The sequence below is a fragment of the Saccopteryx bilineata genome, chromosome 5 (genome assembly GCF_036850765.1).
Source record: "Saccopteryx bilineata isolate mSacBil1 chromosome 5, mSacBil1_pri_phased_curated, whole genome shotgun sequence".
NCBI lineage: Eukaryota > Metazoa > Chordata > Mammalia > Chiroptera > Emballonuridae > Saccopteryx > Saccopteryx bilineata.
In genome coordinates this window covers 213,664,189-213,681,946 of record NC_089494.1, presented here as the reverse complement: position 1 = coordinate 213,681,946, position 17,758 = coordinate 213,664,189, and the positions used below count along the sequence as shown (strand labels likewise).

Genomic DNA, 17,758 nt, shown 5'->3' with positions numbered 1-17,758 from the left:
TTTTTTTTAGAGAGACAGAGAGAGAGAGTCAGAGAGAAGGATAGACAGGGACAGACAGACAGGAATGAAGAGAGATGAGAAGCATCAATCAGCTTTCCGTTGTGGCACTTTTAGTTGTTCATTGATTGCTTTCCCATATGTGCCTTGACCGTGGGGCTACAGCAGACCAAATAAACCCTTGCTCAGGTCAGCGACCTTGGGTCCAAGCTGGTGATCTTTGCTCAAACCAGATGAGCCCACGCTCAAGCTGGTGACCTTGGGGTCTCAACCCTGGGTCCTCCGCATCCCAGTCTGATGCTCTATCCACTGTGCCACCGCCTGGTCTGGCTATTTGTTACTTTTATAGTAGTCCAGGCCTTTTATAACTTTATCTTCTTATGCACTTTAAACCAGTCTGCAAATTTTCCCAGAAAACAACCAGTACTCATTTTTCCTTTTTAATACCGTTCTTCTGCATTACTCGAGATTAAATGAAAAAAAATCCACATTCATTACTGGATTCTTAGTCTAAGTTTTTATTAACCCATCGGGGGGAAAACTACTTGCCAAGTTTCTTTGAACACTGCCATGGCCTGAAAATATGGTGATAAACCTGTCACTACAGTTGTGTTTCAAATGTGTACTCTCTTACTTTGAGTGAGTTCATTGAGGGCAGTACAAGATGATTGAAAGTTCCTAATGTTTTTGAGATCCACAGCCACCTATAATTGATGTAGCAATTCTAAAAGTTAAAAACACTAAAAGAGGTATTATCTCAGCCTAAAATTAATTAACCTATTATTATTTGTAACATCTAAATTGGTTTATTTGAATTTAAGAACTGCCCCTGTTATTAAGAACTTTGTTGTAAAAAGACAGTTAAAAATAATAACCCTAAAAACCTCAAAACACTGCCACTAAATACTGATAAAAACATGTAACAAAGAGTATGAAAAAAGTTATTCATTTAAATATATACAATAAATACTTACAATTTATATATTGTCTCTTAAACCCAAACACCATTTTAATGCTCATCCAGGACATATCAGATGAAGAAAGTATACTGATAGAATATATTGCAAAAATCAAGATAGTATTACTAACGCTATTAAACTGCAGATGTTTTGTAGCAAATGCTTTTTAAAAATTGTATTCTAATGTGAACAGAGGCTTTTCTTATGGATATCTCTAGCTATATATCACTTGAACTCATTCTTTTGGATTTAATATAGGCCAGGGGTTCCCAAACTTTTTACACAGGGGGCCAGTTCACTATCCCTCAGACCGTTGGAGGGCCGGACTATAAAAAAAAAGTATGAACAAATCTCTATGCACATGGCACATATCTTATTTTAAAGTAAAAAAAACAAAACGGGAACAAATACAATATTTAAAATAAAGAACAAGTAAATTTAAATCAACAAACTGACCAGTATTTCATTGGGAACTATGCTCCTCTCCCTGACCACCAATGAAAGAGGTGCCCCTTCTGAAAGTGTGGCGGGGGCCAGATAAATGGCCTCAGGGGACTGCATGCGGCCCGCGGCCGTAGTTTGGGGACCCCTGATATAGGCCATGCCACATGCCCATTCACATGTGAGTATTTAAGCATATTCATCCTCAAAAGTTTTTCTGTACACGTTGCACTTTCTGTCTGATCCCATCGCCTCAGATGCTTTATTCTTGTGACTGGGTTTGTTTTTCCATTGGTTGTTTTTCCAGACCTAGTCTGCTTGGACATTGATCGAGGTTCCTTCAACATGTGTGCAAAAAAGAGTGCCTAGATGGAGAGACACAGGACATATAACAGAGGCCACATTTGGACACTCATAGGAAGAACCATCTGGTTTGTGTTCAGGATGTGTTCATAGAACAGCAGGAGATTTTTCATGGTGATGCTGCACACAGCACATTTGTGAACCTTAAAAAGGTTTCTATTTAGCTTTTCCAGCGATTGAGAACACAGTTCATCTGGGAGATCTGAACTCTAATACTGGTTCTTCTAACTTCCCCTTTGGCTGGGAATCTTGGTATCTTCTTTTGGTCCGATTTCTTTTCATTTGTTGCTTCTGTTCGTTACTATTTTCTAGAGGGTCTTCTTATTATCTTTTACAGTACATATCATCATTTATTTTCAAATATTGATTTTAATTAGTGATAGTATTATATACCATGCTGTGCACTACAGTGATAAGAGAAAAATGCAAGTCAGGAAGGACCTTTTCTCACTTTGACTTTACTGTCTAGAAGAGAAGATGGATAAAAGCAAACAAGGAAAAACCAAAACAAAGATGATCACAAGGGCTTTAAAGAGAGTTGAAGTGAGAAAAGTTTAGATAACAATTATTAAAATGGGAGTTTAATATCTATCATTCCCTCTCCCAAAACACTTTGTTGCCATGAAAAGAGGCATTGGTACCTAGCACACTGTCTATTCCACTGTAATGTGAGATAAATTAGTTGAATGAATAATGAATTCATGGATAATTTGCAAAAGATAACATTTATTGAATATCTACAAACTTTACTGAACTAAGTTCTTGGTGTACATCATTTCACTTTATTCCTGTTCTATTTATTCTGTGTACTGGCTTCTGTTCACTTAACTTTTAACTTCAAATGTATATAAATAGTTGTGTTTGTGTATGTGTAATTTCTCCAAAATAAACATTTACAAATACTCTCAAATTCAGTCACAAGAGAAAATTTAGTCACAATCCCAAGAAATATTCTGTATTCTAAAGATTATATTGTGAGTTAACCTCTAACAACTTCTATAAGAAATAAAATGGAAAGGGGAAAGAAGAAGAAAAAGTTGTGTATTCAAATAACACATACATATGATAAGCAAATAGAAAATATCAAAGCAACCATAGTCTTCATTTCTGTAACTGGCCATGTAGTAGGTGATACCTATGGCTTCCTTCTTTTCTCCCATCTCATACTTCCTTTGTCTTCAACTAGAAACTTCTCTGGGTTCTTCACCTGGTGGAATGACCCAAGTTTTCATTTCTAAAAGGTCTGTCTTTAAATATCTTGCCTTTTCCTGGTTGCTTTTGGTATTCTATTAATATTTACAATTTAGCATGGAAATAAAAGAGGAAGTCCAAAGAATCCCCGCATTCTAGACATTGTTCTACCAGTTCCATTTAGTAAAAATGAAACTTTCTCATGGTAATAAGAATAAATCAGACCATACAGTAGATTAGCCTAGATCAGTGACTTTCAACCTTTTTCACCTCATATCACATGTAAACTAATTACTAAAATTCTGCAGCACACCAAAAAAAACATTACTTTTGCTGATCTGAAAAAAAAAAAGAGATACTTTTGATTCATTCACACTGGACAGCTATTGTGTTGGCTGTATTCATTTTTTTTCTTTTCATTTTTTTTTTTTGACACTCTAGGAGAAAAGAGGTCAGTACTCCTGAATGAACAGTCAGATATTGCATGTTTTAAAAATTCTTGCAGTAGCAAACTGGTTTAAAAATGCTGACCTGGGCCCTGGCTGGTTGGCTCAGCGGTAGAGCGTCGGCCTGGTGTGCAGGAGTCCCGGGTTCGATTCCCGGCCAGGGCACACAGGAGAGGTGCCCATTTGCTTCTCCACCCCTCCCCCTCTCCTTCCTCTCTGTCTCTCTCTTCCCCTCCCGCAAAGAGGCTCCATTGGAGCAAAAATGGCCTGGGCGCTGGGGATGGCTCTGTGGACTCTGCCTCAGGTGCTAGAATGGCTCTGGACACAACAGAGTGAGGCCCCAGAGGGGCAAAGCATCGCCTCCTGGTGGGCATGCCGGGTGGATCCCGGTGGGGCGCATGCAGGAGTCTTTCTGACTGCCCCTCCCCATTTCCAGCTTCGGAAAAATGAAAAAAAAAAATGCTGACCTGAATTACCTTTTTTTTTTCTTTTTTTTAAAAAAATTGCATATTGGTTCAGTGGCACATAAAACTCAAAATGGCAAGGTGGTAGTTTCACCTTCCAATTCAATGGGATCATCATTTTGTTCCCAGTGAAAATATTTTCCTTTGGGGATTAAGATACATTTATGAATGGGAAGCAAGAATTCTGTGTGTAGATAGTGTAATCCCAGTTCTACTTCTTGACTTCTGCACCCGTGTGTTCTGGCTGTGCAGAGACAGCACCATGCAATGGTTTCTGAATCAAAGCATAAACTGCCTCCTATAAAACAAAACCCCTCTGTGAGGTACTTGCCTCCCAAGTGTTGTCGTAATAGCTTTATGAAAACTTTGTAAATATTTCAATGCAGAATGTGCCATCATCATTATGATCAATTTTGGCCTCATCCTAGTAACACTGAGCAAGTAGAGAGGCTTCTTTTTATTTAAAAATGAAATAATATGTCATAACAAACTAATTAATTAATATTATTCTATTTATATATATTTAAAACTCCCTCACATATTCTTTCACCTTTCCCACCCTGGCAATCACCACACTATAACTAATTTTTGAAGATGCTTCCCTGATTATATGATCTGTTACAATTTGTAAACTGTATTATTCTGAGTTCTCTACATCCATGAAATCAGGCTCATAATTTGTTCACTCCGGCAATTACCATATCACTTAAGGATATAAAATTAAAATAATGATATCATAAATAGCACTTTTATTTTTATTATTTTTTAATTAATTAATTTTTATTTAATTAATTGTTCTTACATAGACTTTAGGGTCACCCCGAATGCATCCCCCTCCCCATATTCCCCTCAACATCTCCCTTGCCCCCCTCCTTACAGCACCCTCCCTCCTTCCCTTCAGGTTTATCCCATCCTATCATCCCCTTTCCCTCTGTCCTCTTTTCCTCTGGTCCCTTTGATCCCTCTTCTGTCTCATTTCCATTCCTCAGTTTTCATTATTCCTTGGATTTTTCAAATGAGTGAGGACATATGATATTTTTCTTTCTCTGCCTGGCTTATTTCACTCAACATAATAAGTTTCCAGATCCCTCCATATTGTTGCAAAAGATAATATTTCTTTCTTTTTCATAACCCCATAGTATTCCATTGTGTATATGTACCACAGTTTTTTAATCCACTCGTCCACTGACTGACACTTGGGCTGTTTCCAGATCTTCGCTATTGTGAACAGTGCTGCCATAAACATGGGGGTGCATTTCTTTTTTTCAGTCAGTGATATGGTATCCTTGGGATATATTCCTATAAGTGGGATGGCACTTTTAATTATTAATGTCTCTGTGTCAGAAAATGGATAAAGAGGAAGAGGATAAGTGTACCTGGGACTAGGAAAAAGAAGAATGGGACATGCTCACCAGTTAATGGTTTTGTGGAATTCCAAGCTGTTTTTAAGTTAAAAAAGAGAAATGGAAAATTTTAAAACAGAAAGGAGGTGCAGGAATAAACAAAATCTTCTACACAAACTTTTGAAAACTTGGAAAGATCTATGCTCTCTTTTTCTTCTTTTTTGTTTTACCAAATTTTTGACAAGAAAGTAAACAGCATTTTATGGACAAGAAAATAGCAGATGCCACACATGCCAGCAGGAACCCAATCACATCCAGAGAGTAGTACTGGACCCAGGTGAGGTTGTGGACAGCTGGCCGCAGGTGTTTGGCTCCTTTGTGACGCATGACAAACTCGATCCAGAAGACGGCTCGATCCAAAGGCTTTACAGGTTGATCATGGTGAATCCTTGATAACCTCATCATGTTTTCTTTATAACTGGAAGGCAAATAAGAAAAACAACAAACAGTGAAAGAAATTAATGAAATTTTGTGTGTGTTAGTTACATGATACATGTTATAAAAATTAAGGTCTACAGAGTTGTTGCTACCTGTACTCTGTTCTTGTCATAAAATTTTAACTTGGGCAGTAGGGAGATTGAAAAAGAAATACATTCTTATCAGAATGTGGTTAAATTCAGACAGAGAAAATAATCAGAATAAAACAGTTGTTAACTGAAGGCTAACTTTTTCAAGCTGGAAATGTGACATATGATCTGTACTTTCTCAAGATTACCAAGACTAAATGGTAAATGGCTCAAGATTATGGGAAAAGATACATTAAAAGGTCTGTAAGCATGATCTCTAACATTTTCTTGTATGATGCATAACACAATCAAGGGCACTCCTTTAGAAAGCAGTAGTACTTACGAAGGATCATTAATGACTGTTCTCAGGGCACTGAGCAAATCTGCACTTGTCATTGTGTGTAAATTCACCTCCACAGCCACTCCTTTGGCCTTCATGTGAGCAATGTTATCAGGCTGATCACCAAACAGGGGAACTCCCACCATAGGGACTCCATGGTAAATAGCTTCATAGATCCCATTTATTCCACCATGAGTGATAAAAGCTTTGGTTTTTGGATGACCTAGTTTAATGATAGAATGAGAAGAGGGTAAAAATTTTATTATAACACATGAGAAATTTTGAGACAGGGAGGAAAATCTATAAGATGTTACTGAAGAAAGCAGTATTTTCTGCGGGAACACTACCACAGAAAATTGCTATTTCAGGAAAAGGAGGTATTAGTTCCCTCTGCGTTGCCTGAAACTCTAATGTGAATCATAGCAAGTATGACTTTATAAAATTAATAGTCAAATTTTTAATTATAACTTTTAAAATTGGAGATGAAATGAGAAACATTTATAATTGTTAACTATTTGTTGATATTAGATTTTATGTTAAAATTAGCTGTTAAAGAATTAATCAACTTTTAATCAACTTGTACATCAACCACTAGACAGCTTTTCTTCTCCAGTCTTACCAAGAAGGTCATTCTGGGGTATCCAATCATAGAGCCGAGTATTGTCTCCTAATGTGGCTGGTTTCTTTCCTTTGTATCTCCATAAAACCTGTGGAAGACAGTGCACATATTTCACAAGTAAAATCACAGGATCATAACATTGTAAAATTGTTGAGTTATATATAAATCATGCATCTACTCTACTTCAAGTGATAGTTGGTAGGGAGTAGAGGGGTGTTGTTGGTAAAAACTGAAAGAAATAGTGGGACTGTTTATAATGACCTTTTTGAAAGAGTATGTGGTAGTCACCTATCAAGTATACTATTATCATTTTTTCTGTTTTTACTTAAGAACTTCCAGGAGTGAGACTGTAAGTGAAGAATTAGAAAATAATGCCATACTAGCTCAATGAATCAGAGTTTGGGAGTTAAATTTTTTATGGCCAAATGACTTCTGTATAAATTTATGTCATGGGTATTTCTAGCTTTATCTTCAAATCAGTGTTTCTTATAAATATTCTTGTTTTAGATTTATCTACTTACTTTTTTGATGAGTGGTTATATTTCCATCCTTTATTTCTATCTCTTATTTTTCTCTCCCAAGTTTCTTCCTTCCTTCCTTTCTTTCTTCCTTCCTTCCTTCCTTCCTTCCTTCCTTCCTTCCTTCCTTCCTTCCTTCCTTCCTTCCTTCCTTCCTTCCTATTTCTTCCTTGCTTTCTTTCCCTTTCTTTCTTTCCTCCTTCTTTCTTTCTTTCTTTCTTTCTTTCTTTCTTTCTTTCTTTCTTTCTTTCTTTCTTCCTTCCTTCCTTCCTTCCTTCCTTCCTTCCTTCCTTCCTTCCTTCCTTTCTTCTTTCTTTCTTTCTTTCTTTTTTTCTTTCTTTCTTTCTTTCTTTCTTTCTTTCTTTCTTTCCTTTTCTTCTTTCTTTTAGTAAAAATAAAATAGTGCTTTTGCTTATATACCAAAGTTCAGTGAAATATTCTTTTTGGGTTTTTTTTTTGCAATTATTACATTTGCCATCATATAGATTTTTAAATATAATTTTATGGAATTTAACAAAATACACAAATAAAAAGCACTTTTAGATATTTTAAAAATAGCAATATATAATAAGCAGAAATCTAACATGATGGTGATAACACTAAAACTAATTGAATATTATAAGTTAGGACATGCAAATTGCTAGATTAAAATGTTAAAATTTTTATGACCTTTTAATTTTAGAAAACTCATTAAAAGGACTAAATGAATTTACTTCTATACTCAATTATGATGAATCAAGTTATAATACAAAGACATTGAGGATATTCTTGTGCGTGATTCATTTCCATTTTAGTAATTTTAATTCTCTTCTTTCCTAGTTCTGGAGTGAACACACTTCAGAACTATTTTGAAGATAGTGATAACAGGCCTTAAGATTTCATAATCAATGTGCTTAATGCTTTTATCTTTATTACACTGAAAAAAAATTCAAAAAGATGGGTTTTTATAGTAACCACAAAGCTCATCAGGCAAGGCTCAAATATGCCTAAAGTCACTACTGCAAACTTTTACAAAATTTTACTTAATACTAGTACCTGATATTTTAAGTGTAAAATGAGATTCAACTTTCAATTGGAAAGACACCATTATTCACATTCTGTCCCATTTGGTAAGTAAGTTGCCCAGTGAGATTTAAGGTTATACCAACCTTCTGTGGAATCTGGGCAAGAGCTGAGGCAATAAGATTGGTCTTTTCTTCTGTGAGATTTTCAATGAATGTACCCAGAGAAAACACCACAATGCCATCTTTGCCTGATTTCTGGACAAATTCTTCTATTTCCTGTAGAGAAAAAGTGTTTTGTATTACAGAGATACAGCATCATAGGTTATAAAGTAAAGTTCAGCTATACTTCTAAAATAAAGATCCAAGGGAATTTCAGAGGCATGAGACTATATTTTATTTTTGAAACCTAGAATTATCTAGTCTCTTTAGGAGGAAGTATGTGTTACAATATACAGATGATTTATTATGAAATTGTGGGCTTGAAACTTATATAATTTTATTAATAAATTTCACCCCAATAAATTAATATAAATAAATAAATAAATAAATAAATAAAGTCTATGGCTTAAATACATAATCATTTATGGTGAATAGCATGAAACCAAACCATTATACAAAAGAATTAGGTTTATTTTATTAAAAAGTGAGTAATTTGAAAACTCATAAAAATATTCCTCAGGCAAAAGTCCCCAAATGGATCTGAATTAGGCATCTGACAGTTTACATCTAATATCTCAATACTGTGGTGATCTGCCTGGTTTTTAGATATAGTATCAATGGTAATTATCTCATGTTTAGGTCTTCCTTTATTAATAAGGCTAAGAAGATATTTGTTAGAATTGTGGTACATAGTAATGTATTGAAAAAGAAGATAACATATTTAAATGGCTTTAGAATCATAAAATACCTTTAGGAGACAGTGATTGCTTCTTTTTCTGGTATATAAAACTCCCCCCTTAGTGGACACTAGCTGCATGTTCTTAATTTGAGCTTTAGCACACAGTTGACACATAGTTACTGCTGTAAATTAAACTACCTCACCATTTAGAATTGTACATAGGAAACACTGGGTTTGGGCCAAGTCAGATCATATTCTATAAGAATGCCATCCTCTAGACATGCACCATGCATTCTCTGTGAAAACTTTTGTGGCAGCTCTGCAATCACCATGTTTCCCATTTAAAAGCTTTTAAATGCCAGAAAAGAGATTATGTCAGCTTCACTAATATTAGGAGAACATACTTGACATCACAGAAATTGTTATTATTTTGACTCACCTTCCCTAACACATGGAGTTTAAAATAGTTTATATGTAAATGTATGTATGTATGTATGAATAAAGACATGCATACACACATACATACATGTGTGAATGTTCTTAACTGGAAGGCCTCTCATTTTTATGATATTTTTACAGTTTATTTTAAAGAGAGCATTATTTTAAAAACAATGTTGAAAAAAGTGAGGCATAGTTTCAGATGGATGGTAGTTTAAAGAGATCATTATATATATAAATACAGTGTGGAGGAGAAACACAGGGATTATATTGTATTCTCCACTGAGGGCAAAATAAAGACTTTTCCTTAACTTATGGATTTGTTAAACTGAAAGAAATTGTGAAAGAATATAAAATAAAATTTTATTAATTTAGACATTTCACAAATTATTTTTTTAAAAAAAGAGTACAATTCCATTGGTGGAATCCTTTGTTCCTTAAACCTAGGATGAATGATCACCATCCAGGCTGGGCCAAGGAGAACCTCCCCACTGAATACATGAAAACATCAGCCTTCTGAGTTGTAATAGGGTTTTCCACCTTTAAACAGTTTAGCCTGATGCTTAAAGCACATATATTTACTCTGAGTATCTAATAAAATATTATTACTTCTCTGATTACTGAGAAAAGTGTCTATAGGTGGGACAGAGTGTTTGCTTGCTTCAAATCCATGGACCATGGGAAGATTGGAGAGGTATCTGGAGGGTGAAGGTACTTGTGAGACAGGCTGTATGCATGGAGACATAGACACATGTGTGTCCCTCCATTTATCTGCTGTATCACCACAACTTCTCTGTGCACATGGAAAGAGTGAAGTAGAAAGGTTGAATTTTTCTTGATGTTTGGGATGGTGGATAAAGCCTGGATACAGGACAAACTTCACAACCTCCACCCTGAAGCAATCTCATTTTCATCTAAATAATCACGGGACTGTTTGCTTCAATGAGTTTATATAAGTGAGGTGCTTAAAATGGTGCCTGGTACATAGAACACAATATATAAAGGTCAGCGGTTATCATATGCATCTTCTAATCCAGTGCCTTGCACACACACACATAATTCATACATGCTTTTTAAGTAGATAATGTTAAACTCTGTGCTACCATGGCAGCTGAAACTGTCTCAGGAAGATCTCTTTCTTGGTTCTTTCTTTTTTTTTTTTTACATCCTTTACAAACAGGAGATATTAGCTCAACTGATCCTCAATCTTGAACAAAGAGGTCAATCCTTGCAATTCTGTTCATAGTAGAAAAGTTTATTTTTGGTGAACTTCAAACTCCTGTTGGCAGCATAAAAACGAAGGAGGCTAGAATAGTCTGAATAATAAAAGTGGTACTATTCCCTGCAGGAAATAAGAGTTGTCTCCAAAAATGCACTCTCACAAGATTTTATATATAGTGAGGAGGATTGCTCTTTTAGAGAGAGAGAGTCAAGGGTTTCTTTGAGAAGGAACTAACCCCTTCTGTAAATCAGGAAACCTCAAAAGTACTCAGTGGCCAAGAGGAAGCCCAATTCATCACAATGAATCATTTGCTCCTCTAAACCTGGAAGCTCAAGCCCGTTGGGCACCTTTTTGGTGTCCTTTCTCTTCCTTTCCTCCTCAATAATTTCACAATATTCTTTCATGCCCAATAATCCCCTTTTCTGTTGTTTCACAGCCTGGCAGCTTCAGCCAATTCTTCCTTGTAAGACCTCTCCTAAACTGTGCCCTTTTCTGTCAACCAAAGACTCATTTCATTTCTACCTCTGTCTTTTTAGGGCTCTTTAATTGTGAAACCTTTCATTTTACAACCCAATTAAAGACAAGCCCTTAGGCTTATAAACCAGTCATGTCCATGGGCACCAGCCTCTTGAAAAGAAGCCCTTCTATTTGTTTTCCTTTTGTTTTTCAATTACAGTTTCCATTCAATTTTATTTTGTATTTGTTTCAACATATTAGTTAGAAGCCCTCCAATTTTAATAAGACTAAAAAAAAGTTGCTGAGCACTGACTGCTTAATGGGTACAGGGGTTTTCCTCTGGGGTAAAGAACAAAAACCTTTTGGAATTGGATTGAAATGATGACTGCACAGTAGTGTGAATGCACTAAATGCTACTGAATCATACATTCATCAACATGCATCAGTATTTTATGACAATATAAAAATCGAGAATTCTATTTGAAATATTATTGATAGTTCAACACAATATACCCACGTAATGCTTATCTATTACTCTTTTGTTTCTCAATACTGTTTCCTTCCAATGTCTCTGACCTACCACATTTTTTTCTTTAAAAAATTAAGAATGTGGAGTATAATTATCTTTCTATTCCAAAAGAAACCTGTCATCAGAATCAAGCCAAGATTGGTTTCTCATTTTCATGAACTCTACTTTATGCTGATAACATCCAGTCTTTTCTTTGCTGTTTCCTTAGGCTGAGACTTCATATTACCCAAATAACTTGTAGAAAATTCTACATGAAAATTTTCTTGTTCCTTTAAGTGAATAGCAACAATGCAGGACTCATTGTATTATTGTCAAATAAATTTTTTCTCACTTTTCCTATTTCAGCAATAACCATCATATCAAATAAACATTCAAAATGGAGATAAAGGAGTTCACTTTATTTTCTTCTCTTCTTTCTGCATTTAATTCCTCTCACCTATTAAAAAGTGTGGAACATATCCCAGTGTCTCATAAAAGCATGCTGATCTCTCTACCATCATGACATAAATTCTTGTTCATAACTATATCATGCTTGTGAGAAAAACTACAGCAGTCTCCTTAGTGATTTGAATGGCTACAGTTTCCTGTCACTCTCATCAATTATCCATATTTTAAGATGTGCTTCAATCTTGCCATTTTTTCAGCCAAATTTCTCAATATAATGCCTAAAATACCTATATATAACTCACAAGAGCCTCTCTGACATGAAAAATGGAAATGGAGTTGGCCATCGAAAGATGTTCAGCATCATATCTCTATTATTAAGACTGTAATCTTTTAAGGGAAAGTAGGTATCATAATGTACACAAAATCTTCAATGTTATAGTCTTACCTTAGGTAAAGGTTTGCTAGGTTTACAGTGCAATCCTCCAACAAATTCGAAATTAGGTAGATATGGACGAGGAAATTCGAAATCCCAGTATGTTCGAATTAACCACATTTCAGCTTTCCCCAGAGTCTCACATAATGTAGTAGGTCTTCCTGGAAAAATTAAAAAAAATAAAAAGTTGGGTGGAGGGAATTAGATTGTAAATTAAACGGGAAAATTGCACCACTAACTTGATGATTAGTTACCAAGGAAAAAATAAGTTTAGGTCTTCTAGAATAATATGGTTTTTAGATGTGAAATGAAAGGGGCATTAATACAATAATGTAAAATAAAAGAAAGAAACAGAAAAAGAAGTAAAGAGAAAAGAAAGTAAGAACCCCCTGAATAATTCATACTCATCATGACCCTCTTTTTAGGATGTGTACATACTATGTATTTATGTATATACTATGTACTATGTATGTATGTATACATAAGTACATACTATGACTATCACACACAACTGCTGCCTTACTGATGTTTTTAAGGCAGCACATTTAAGTTGTTAATTTTAGGTTTTTATGCAGAGAATGATTAATTGAAAATGTGTTATAACTGAGAGAAAGGGAAAAAAACTGAGATAAGAATACTTTTCATTTTAGGATTCTAATAAATATTTTAACTCATTTTCAATTTCTCCATTACAGTTGATGTACAATATTATATTAGTTTCAAGTGTACACCATGTGATTAGACATTTTATAACTTAATAAGTGATCTAATCAAAACTGATAAGGACATACACCTAGGTAACAAATCCTCATTTTAGAGTCATCACTTTTTAATATTTGAAATAATATCCAAGATTTTATAGTCCAATGGTTATAATTTGATAATAAAGAAACTTTGCCTGATGACACTCAATTTAAAATGTCAGAGAATAGATTAGAACTCCATCTCTTAGCTTCTGAATTAATGTGTTTTTGCCCTCTAGATATCTACTTTTGGGGGGACTCAATCCTGTTTTGATTACAAACACAAGGTGATAATTTTATTAGTCATTCTCTTATTCCACTTACTCTTTTTTCTTCCCAGATCATTCAGTTTATATGACCTTAGCTACATTTTAGAAAGACACATCTTGAAGCAATTAGGAAAATTACAGATTTAAAGTAATGATTCACAATAATGAGTATAGAGGAGATAAAATGATAAAGAATGAAAGTGAATTTAAGTATAAAATATGCCATAAATAATTTCATAAATTGTATTTGAAATGTTACATATGGCCCTGACTAGGTGAAGCAGTGGTATAGCATTGCCTCATCCTGTAGATGTCCCGGGTTCGATTCCTGGTTAGGGCACACAGGAGAAGTGCTCAACTGATTTTCTATCCCTTTCTTTCTTGCTTCTCTCTCTCTCTCTCTCTCTCTCTCTTTGTCCATCCTGCAGCCATGGCTCAATTAGAGTGAGTTGGCCCCAGGTGCTGAGGATGACTCCATGGTCTCCACCCAGGCGCTATGAAGAGCTCAGCTACAGAGAAATGCCCCAGGTGGGCAGAGCATTACCCCACAGTGGGCTTGCCCTGTGGAACCCAGTCAGGGTGCATGCAGGAGTGTCTCTTTGCTTCCACTCCTCTCATTGAATAAAAAAAAAAGAAAAAAGAAATGTTACATATGAGGAATTACAGACATAAAGAGTAAAATAAAAAACATCTTCCCTTTTTCTCTTTAGAAAATTGAAAACTACTTTCTCTTTTAGATATATAATTTACATAAATTTGAGTTGTAATCAAAATATATGTGTATATGTGTATATATATATATAATCAATGAGTTAAATTTTAGCTATCATTTTTATATAATTATCAGATGAATTTGTTATGTTAAGCTACTCAGTGAGTAAAATGGAATGGTTTTTAATTTTAAAGACTTCTTAGGGGTTGCCTGAGTGCATGGCTGGTACAACTGTTTCTTAATAGAAGATGCTCTTTAGTTTTCCTCTCTTTAGATTATGCTTCTGTCTTCTTTTTCTCACGTTGAAGCTTTTCAAACACCGTTACTCATAATCTTATTATACCAAAATATAGCATTGACATAGTATAGTTTTCATTATGACTGAGGGTTGATTTGAGCCAAGATTCTTGTATTTTTTAATTTAAATCTATATAGTCTAGCATGTAGTATGTTTCCAGGCCTGCATAATTATTTATAAGTTAATTATAGCAGATCGATACATTTAAGTTCAATTTATGTCTACATCAAAGGATTTGAAGTTGGTATCTTTGAGGTGAGTTCTGTGAAACAATTTGATATTCAGTTAATTAAATTATGTAATATGTTTAAAGTCAAATTTGATCCTTTGTTTGGTAGTTCTTGTCTGTGTTTCTCAAAGATAGTTGAAGTAGAAGCATGTCTGAGTTGACTAATTCTGATCACAGGTGAGTATACAAAATTGCAAAGCAAAACATTTTTAAATAGAAACGTAAGGATTTAAAAGTAGGTCGAACAGGTGTATGTCAGTAAAGTTAAAAAATTCTTTTTTATTGACTGCTCAAGATGCAAAGTCTTTTAGAGTTTTCTTATTATTCATAAGATTTTTGTGTAGCACTACTCTAAGAAATAGAAAGCATTCTAGGAACTTTTTTCACCAGCTGTGATGGACAAGTCCAAATAAAACTCCGAAGTTTCATTGAAAGGTTAGGAGAGGTATAAGATTGGTGGACGCCTGTTCTGGTAAAGCAGTATATGATTGAGGGTAATTACCACTATCAAAAATTTTTGGCGTGGATTTAGGTAAATTCAATACAATAAAAAATAATATTTTAGTCTATCACCGGTGTCAGGCAAATAGATTATCTTACTCTTTGAGTAAACATTATCCTTGCTTTACCAATAATAGCTTTAACCTTCTTTAATATGGAAACTCAATGTATTGGATTTATTTGTAATATCCAAATATGACAAACATTTCATCTATTAAAAGATTAACATTTTGTGTGTTTTGTATTATATATTTTTGAAGGAACCTAACAAGTATCAAGTTATCTTAGAGAAATTGTTTGATGACTATAAAGATGGAATAACCATGGCAAGATACTTTTTCCCTCTTCTTTCTTTCTTTCTTTCTTTCTTTCTTTCTTTCTTTCTTTCTTTCTTTCTTTCCTTCTTTTTCTTTCTTCTTTTACTTTCGTTCTTTCTTCTTTTCTTTCTCTCTCTGTTTATTTTTTCTTTCTTCCTCTTTCTTTCCCTCCCTTCCTCCCACTCCTTCCCTTTCTCCTTCCCTTCCTCTCTCTTCTTTTCTTTCTTCCTCCCTTCCTTTCTTCCTCTCTCTCTTTCTTTCTTCCAGCTTTTCCATTAACTTAAGCAGTGGTAATCAACCTAGTCCCTACCACCCACTAGTGGACGTTCCAGCTTTCATGGTGGGCAGTAGTGGAGCAACAAAAGTATAAATGAAAAGATAGATTTAACTATAGTAAGTTGTTTTATAAAGATTTATTCTGCCAACTTAGCAAAAATCCAACATAAAGTACTTGGTAAGTAATTATTATTATATGCTTTAACTTGCTGTAACTCTGCTTTATAAATTTTATAAAAGTACTTCCCTACTTTATAAATCACCATTACTGTAAAACCAGTGGGTGGTTAGAAAATTTTACTAGTAAAAGAGATACAAAAGCGGGCAGTAGGTATAAAAAGGTTGACTACTCCTTGATTTGAGGTAGTGGGGAGAAAGAGAAAGACAGAGACACACAGAAAGAGAAGCATCAACTCTTTGTTCCATTTAGTTGTTCCATTTAGTTGTGCTTAATTGAATGCTTCTGCTACATGCCTGACCAGGGACCAAACCTGTGATCTCAGCACACCAGAATGATTAAGCCATCTGGCTAGGGCTGGCAAGAGATTTCCTCCTCCTATTCCCTTTTAGTTTTTGATGACCAGTTAGTTGATTACTGTCAGTGGTAGAATTTTAAAAAGACACATATTTTAAAATGTATTGCTTTCATTTACTTTGATTTTATTCACTTATATTCCTAAACTTATTTTGATAACAAGTTTAAAATGAAAAGCAGAGTCTCTTACCTAATGCCTCACTATAAAACTGGTCCCAAAAGTCAGTATCATAATCCCGCATCCAGATGTCAAAGAAAACTGAAAGCATTGCATTTTTTACTCTTTCCAGGAAGGTCATTCGGTCTGTTAGTCCCACCATCTGAACAGGTACATAGGAAGGTGGAGCTGGAAGTTTTCCACAGTGTTTTTCCTTCATGCCTCCTATAGAAGCTCTTAATGAGAGCACAAAAGGGACTGCCAACAATTCAGCCACCAACTCTCCACAGGGCATCACAGGGTCTATAAGCATGACATCATATTTGGCTTCCTGGAGCTTCTTCATGACCGTCTGATTGTGGACTGCACTCTCACACAAGACTTTTAAACCTTTAGTCATTTCAATAAATAAATCTTTTATTTTCACTGTTGATTGCCATGGTGTTAAGTTTGGCAAGTCATTAAAAATTAGGTCCAGAAATTTTTCATGTGACTCTTCCACAATTTCTTTGTTATTTGGTGGGTACAGTATCTCAAAGTTCAGAGAGGAAGGTTTTCTGTGGTCAATGAGCTTAGTGTGCAGAAAAGTCAATACTGTTACCTCATGTCCTTTTTCTGTGAGATCTTCCAGAATGGTCTTCATATTAAGCCAATGGCTCATGTCACAGGGCCACACCAGAACCTTCCCACAGTATCCACAGCCAGCATTACAGAGCTGCAGCAGCAGAATCACCAGAGCCCACTTCTCAGACAGCATGACAGCAGCTCCACCACACACTTCCCTACAGAGGCTTTAGGGTGTTTCTGCCAAGTGCAGAGATCAAGTGGCAATTAAGACATATTAGAAGTTAAAAATTAACTTAGAAAAAATTATATGTTACATGCATGGTTAATGTTTATTGAGAGACTAAAATAGAAACTAAAAAATATTGGGATATATTATTCCAACTACTAGAACTTAAAAAGAAAATGCATTAAATAGAGATACATTCCCACCCTTGCCAGTTAACTCTGTGAAGAGTGTGGGACTTGCATCAAAGTTGCAGTTTCGATCACTGGTCAGGGCACACACAGAAACAGCTCATTGTTCCTGACTCTCACTCATTGTTCCTGACTCTCACTCATTGTTCCTGACTCTCTCTCTCTCTCTCTCTCTTTCTTCTCTAT

The 17,758-nt window shown here is 35.0% G+C and overlaps 1 protein-coding gene across 2 annotated transcripts; it reads right to left on the bottom strand.

Moving 5' to 3' along the window:
• Positions 1 to 4,954: 4,954 nt before the first annotated feature.
• Positions 4,955 to 17,393, bottom strand: LOC136337720 (UDP-glucuronosyltransferase 2A2-like). 2 transcript variants are annotated; one of them, XM_066279398.1, is made up of 6 exons: positions 16,625 to 17,393; positions 12,567 to 12,715; positions 8,396 to 8,527; positions 6,730 to 6,817; positions 6,114 to 6,333; positions 4,955 to 5,682 (listed from the first exon to the last, which is right to left on the bottom strand). In XM_066279398.1, exons 1-6 carry the CDS (start codon positions 17,346 to 17,348, stop codon positions 5,403 to 5,405), a joined length of 1,593 nt encoding a protein of 530 aa, XP_066135495.1. In that variant the 5' UTR covers positions 17,349 to 17,393; the 3' UTR covers positions 4,955 to 5,402. The 2 variants fall into 2 exon arrangements, with proteins under 2 accessions (XP_066135495.1, XP_066135496.1); XM_066279399.1 differs by having other exon boundaries at positions 17,193 to 17,331.
• Positions 17,394 to 17,758: the final 365 nt, after the last annotated feature.

Bases quoted from the DNA above. Each gene is read 5' to 3' on its own strand.
- LOC136337720 (XM_066279398.1), bottom strand. From the start codon at position 17,348: ATGCTGTCTGAGAAGTGGGCTCTGGTGATTCTGCTGCTGCAGCTCTGT. The intron at 12,716-16,624 runs GTAAGAGACTCT...TAATTTTTCCAG, and splicing joins GTTTTATAGTGAGGCATTAG to GAAGACCTACTACATTATGT. The intron at 6,334-6,729 runs GTAAGACTGGAG...TCATTAAACTAG, and splicing joins ACCCCAGAATGACCTTCTTG to GTCATCCAAAAACCAAAGCT.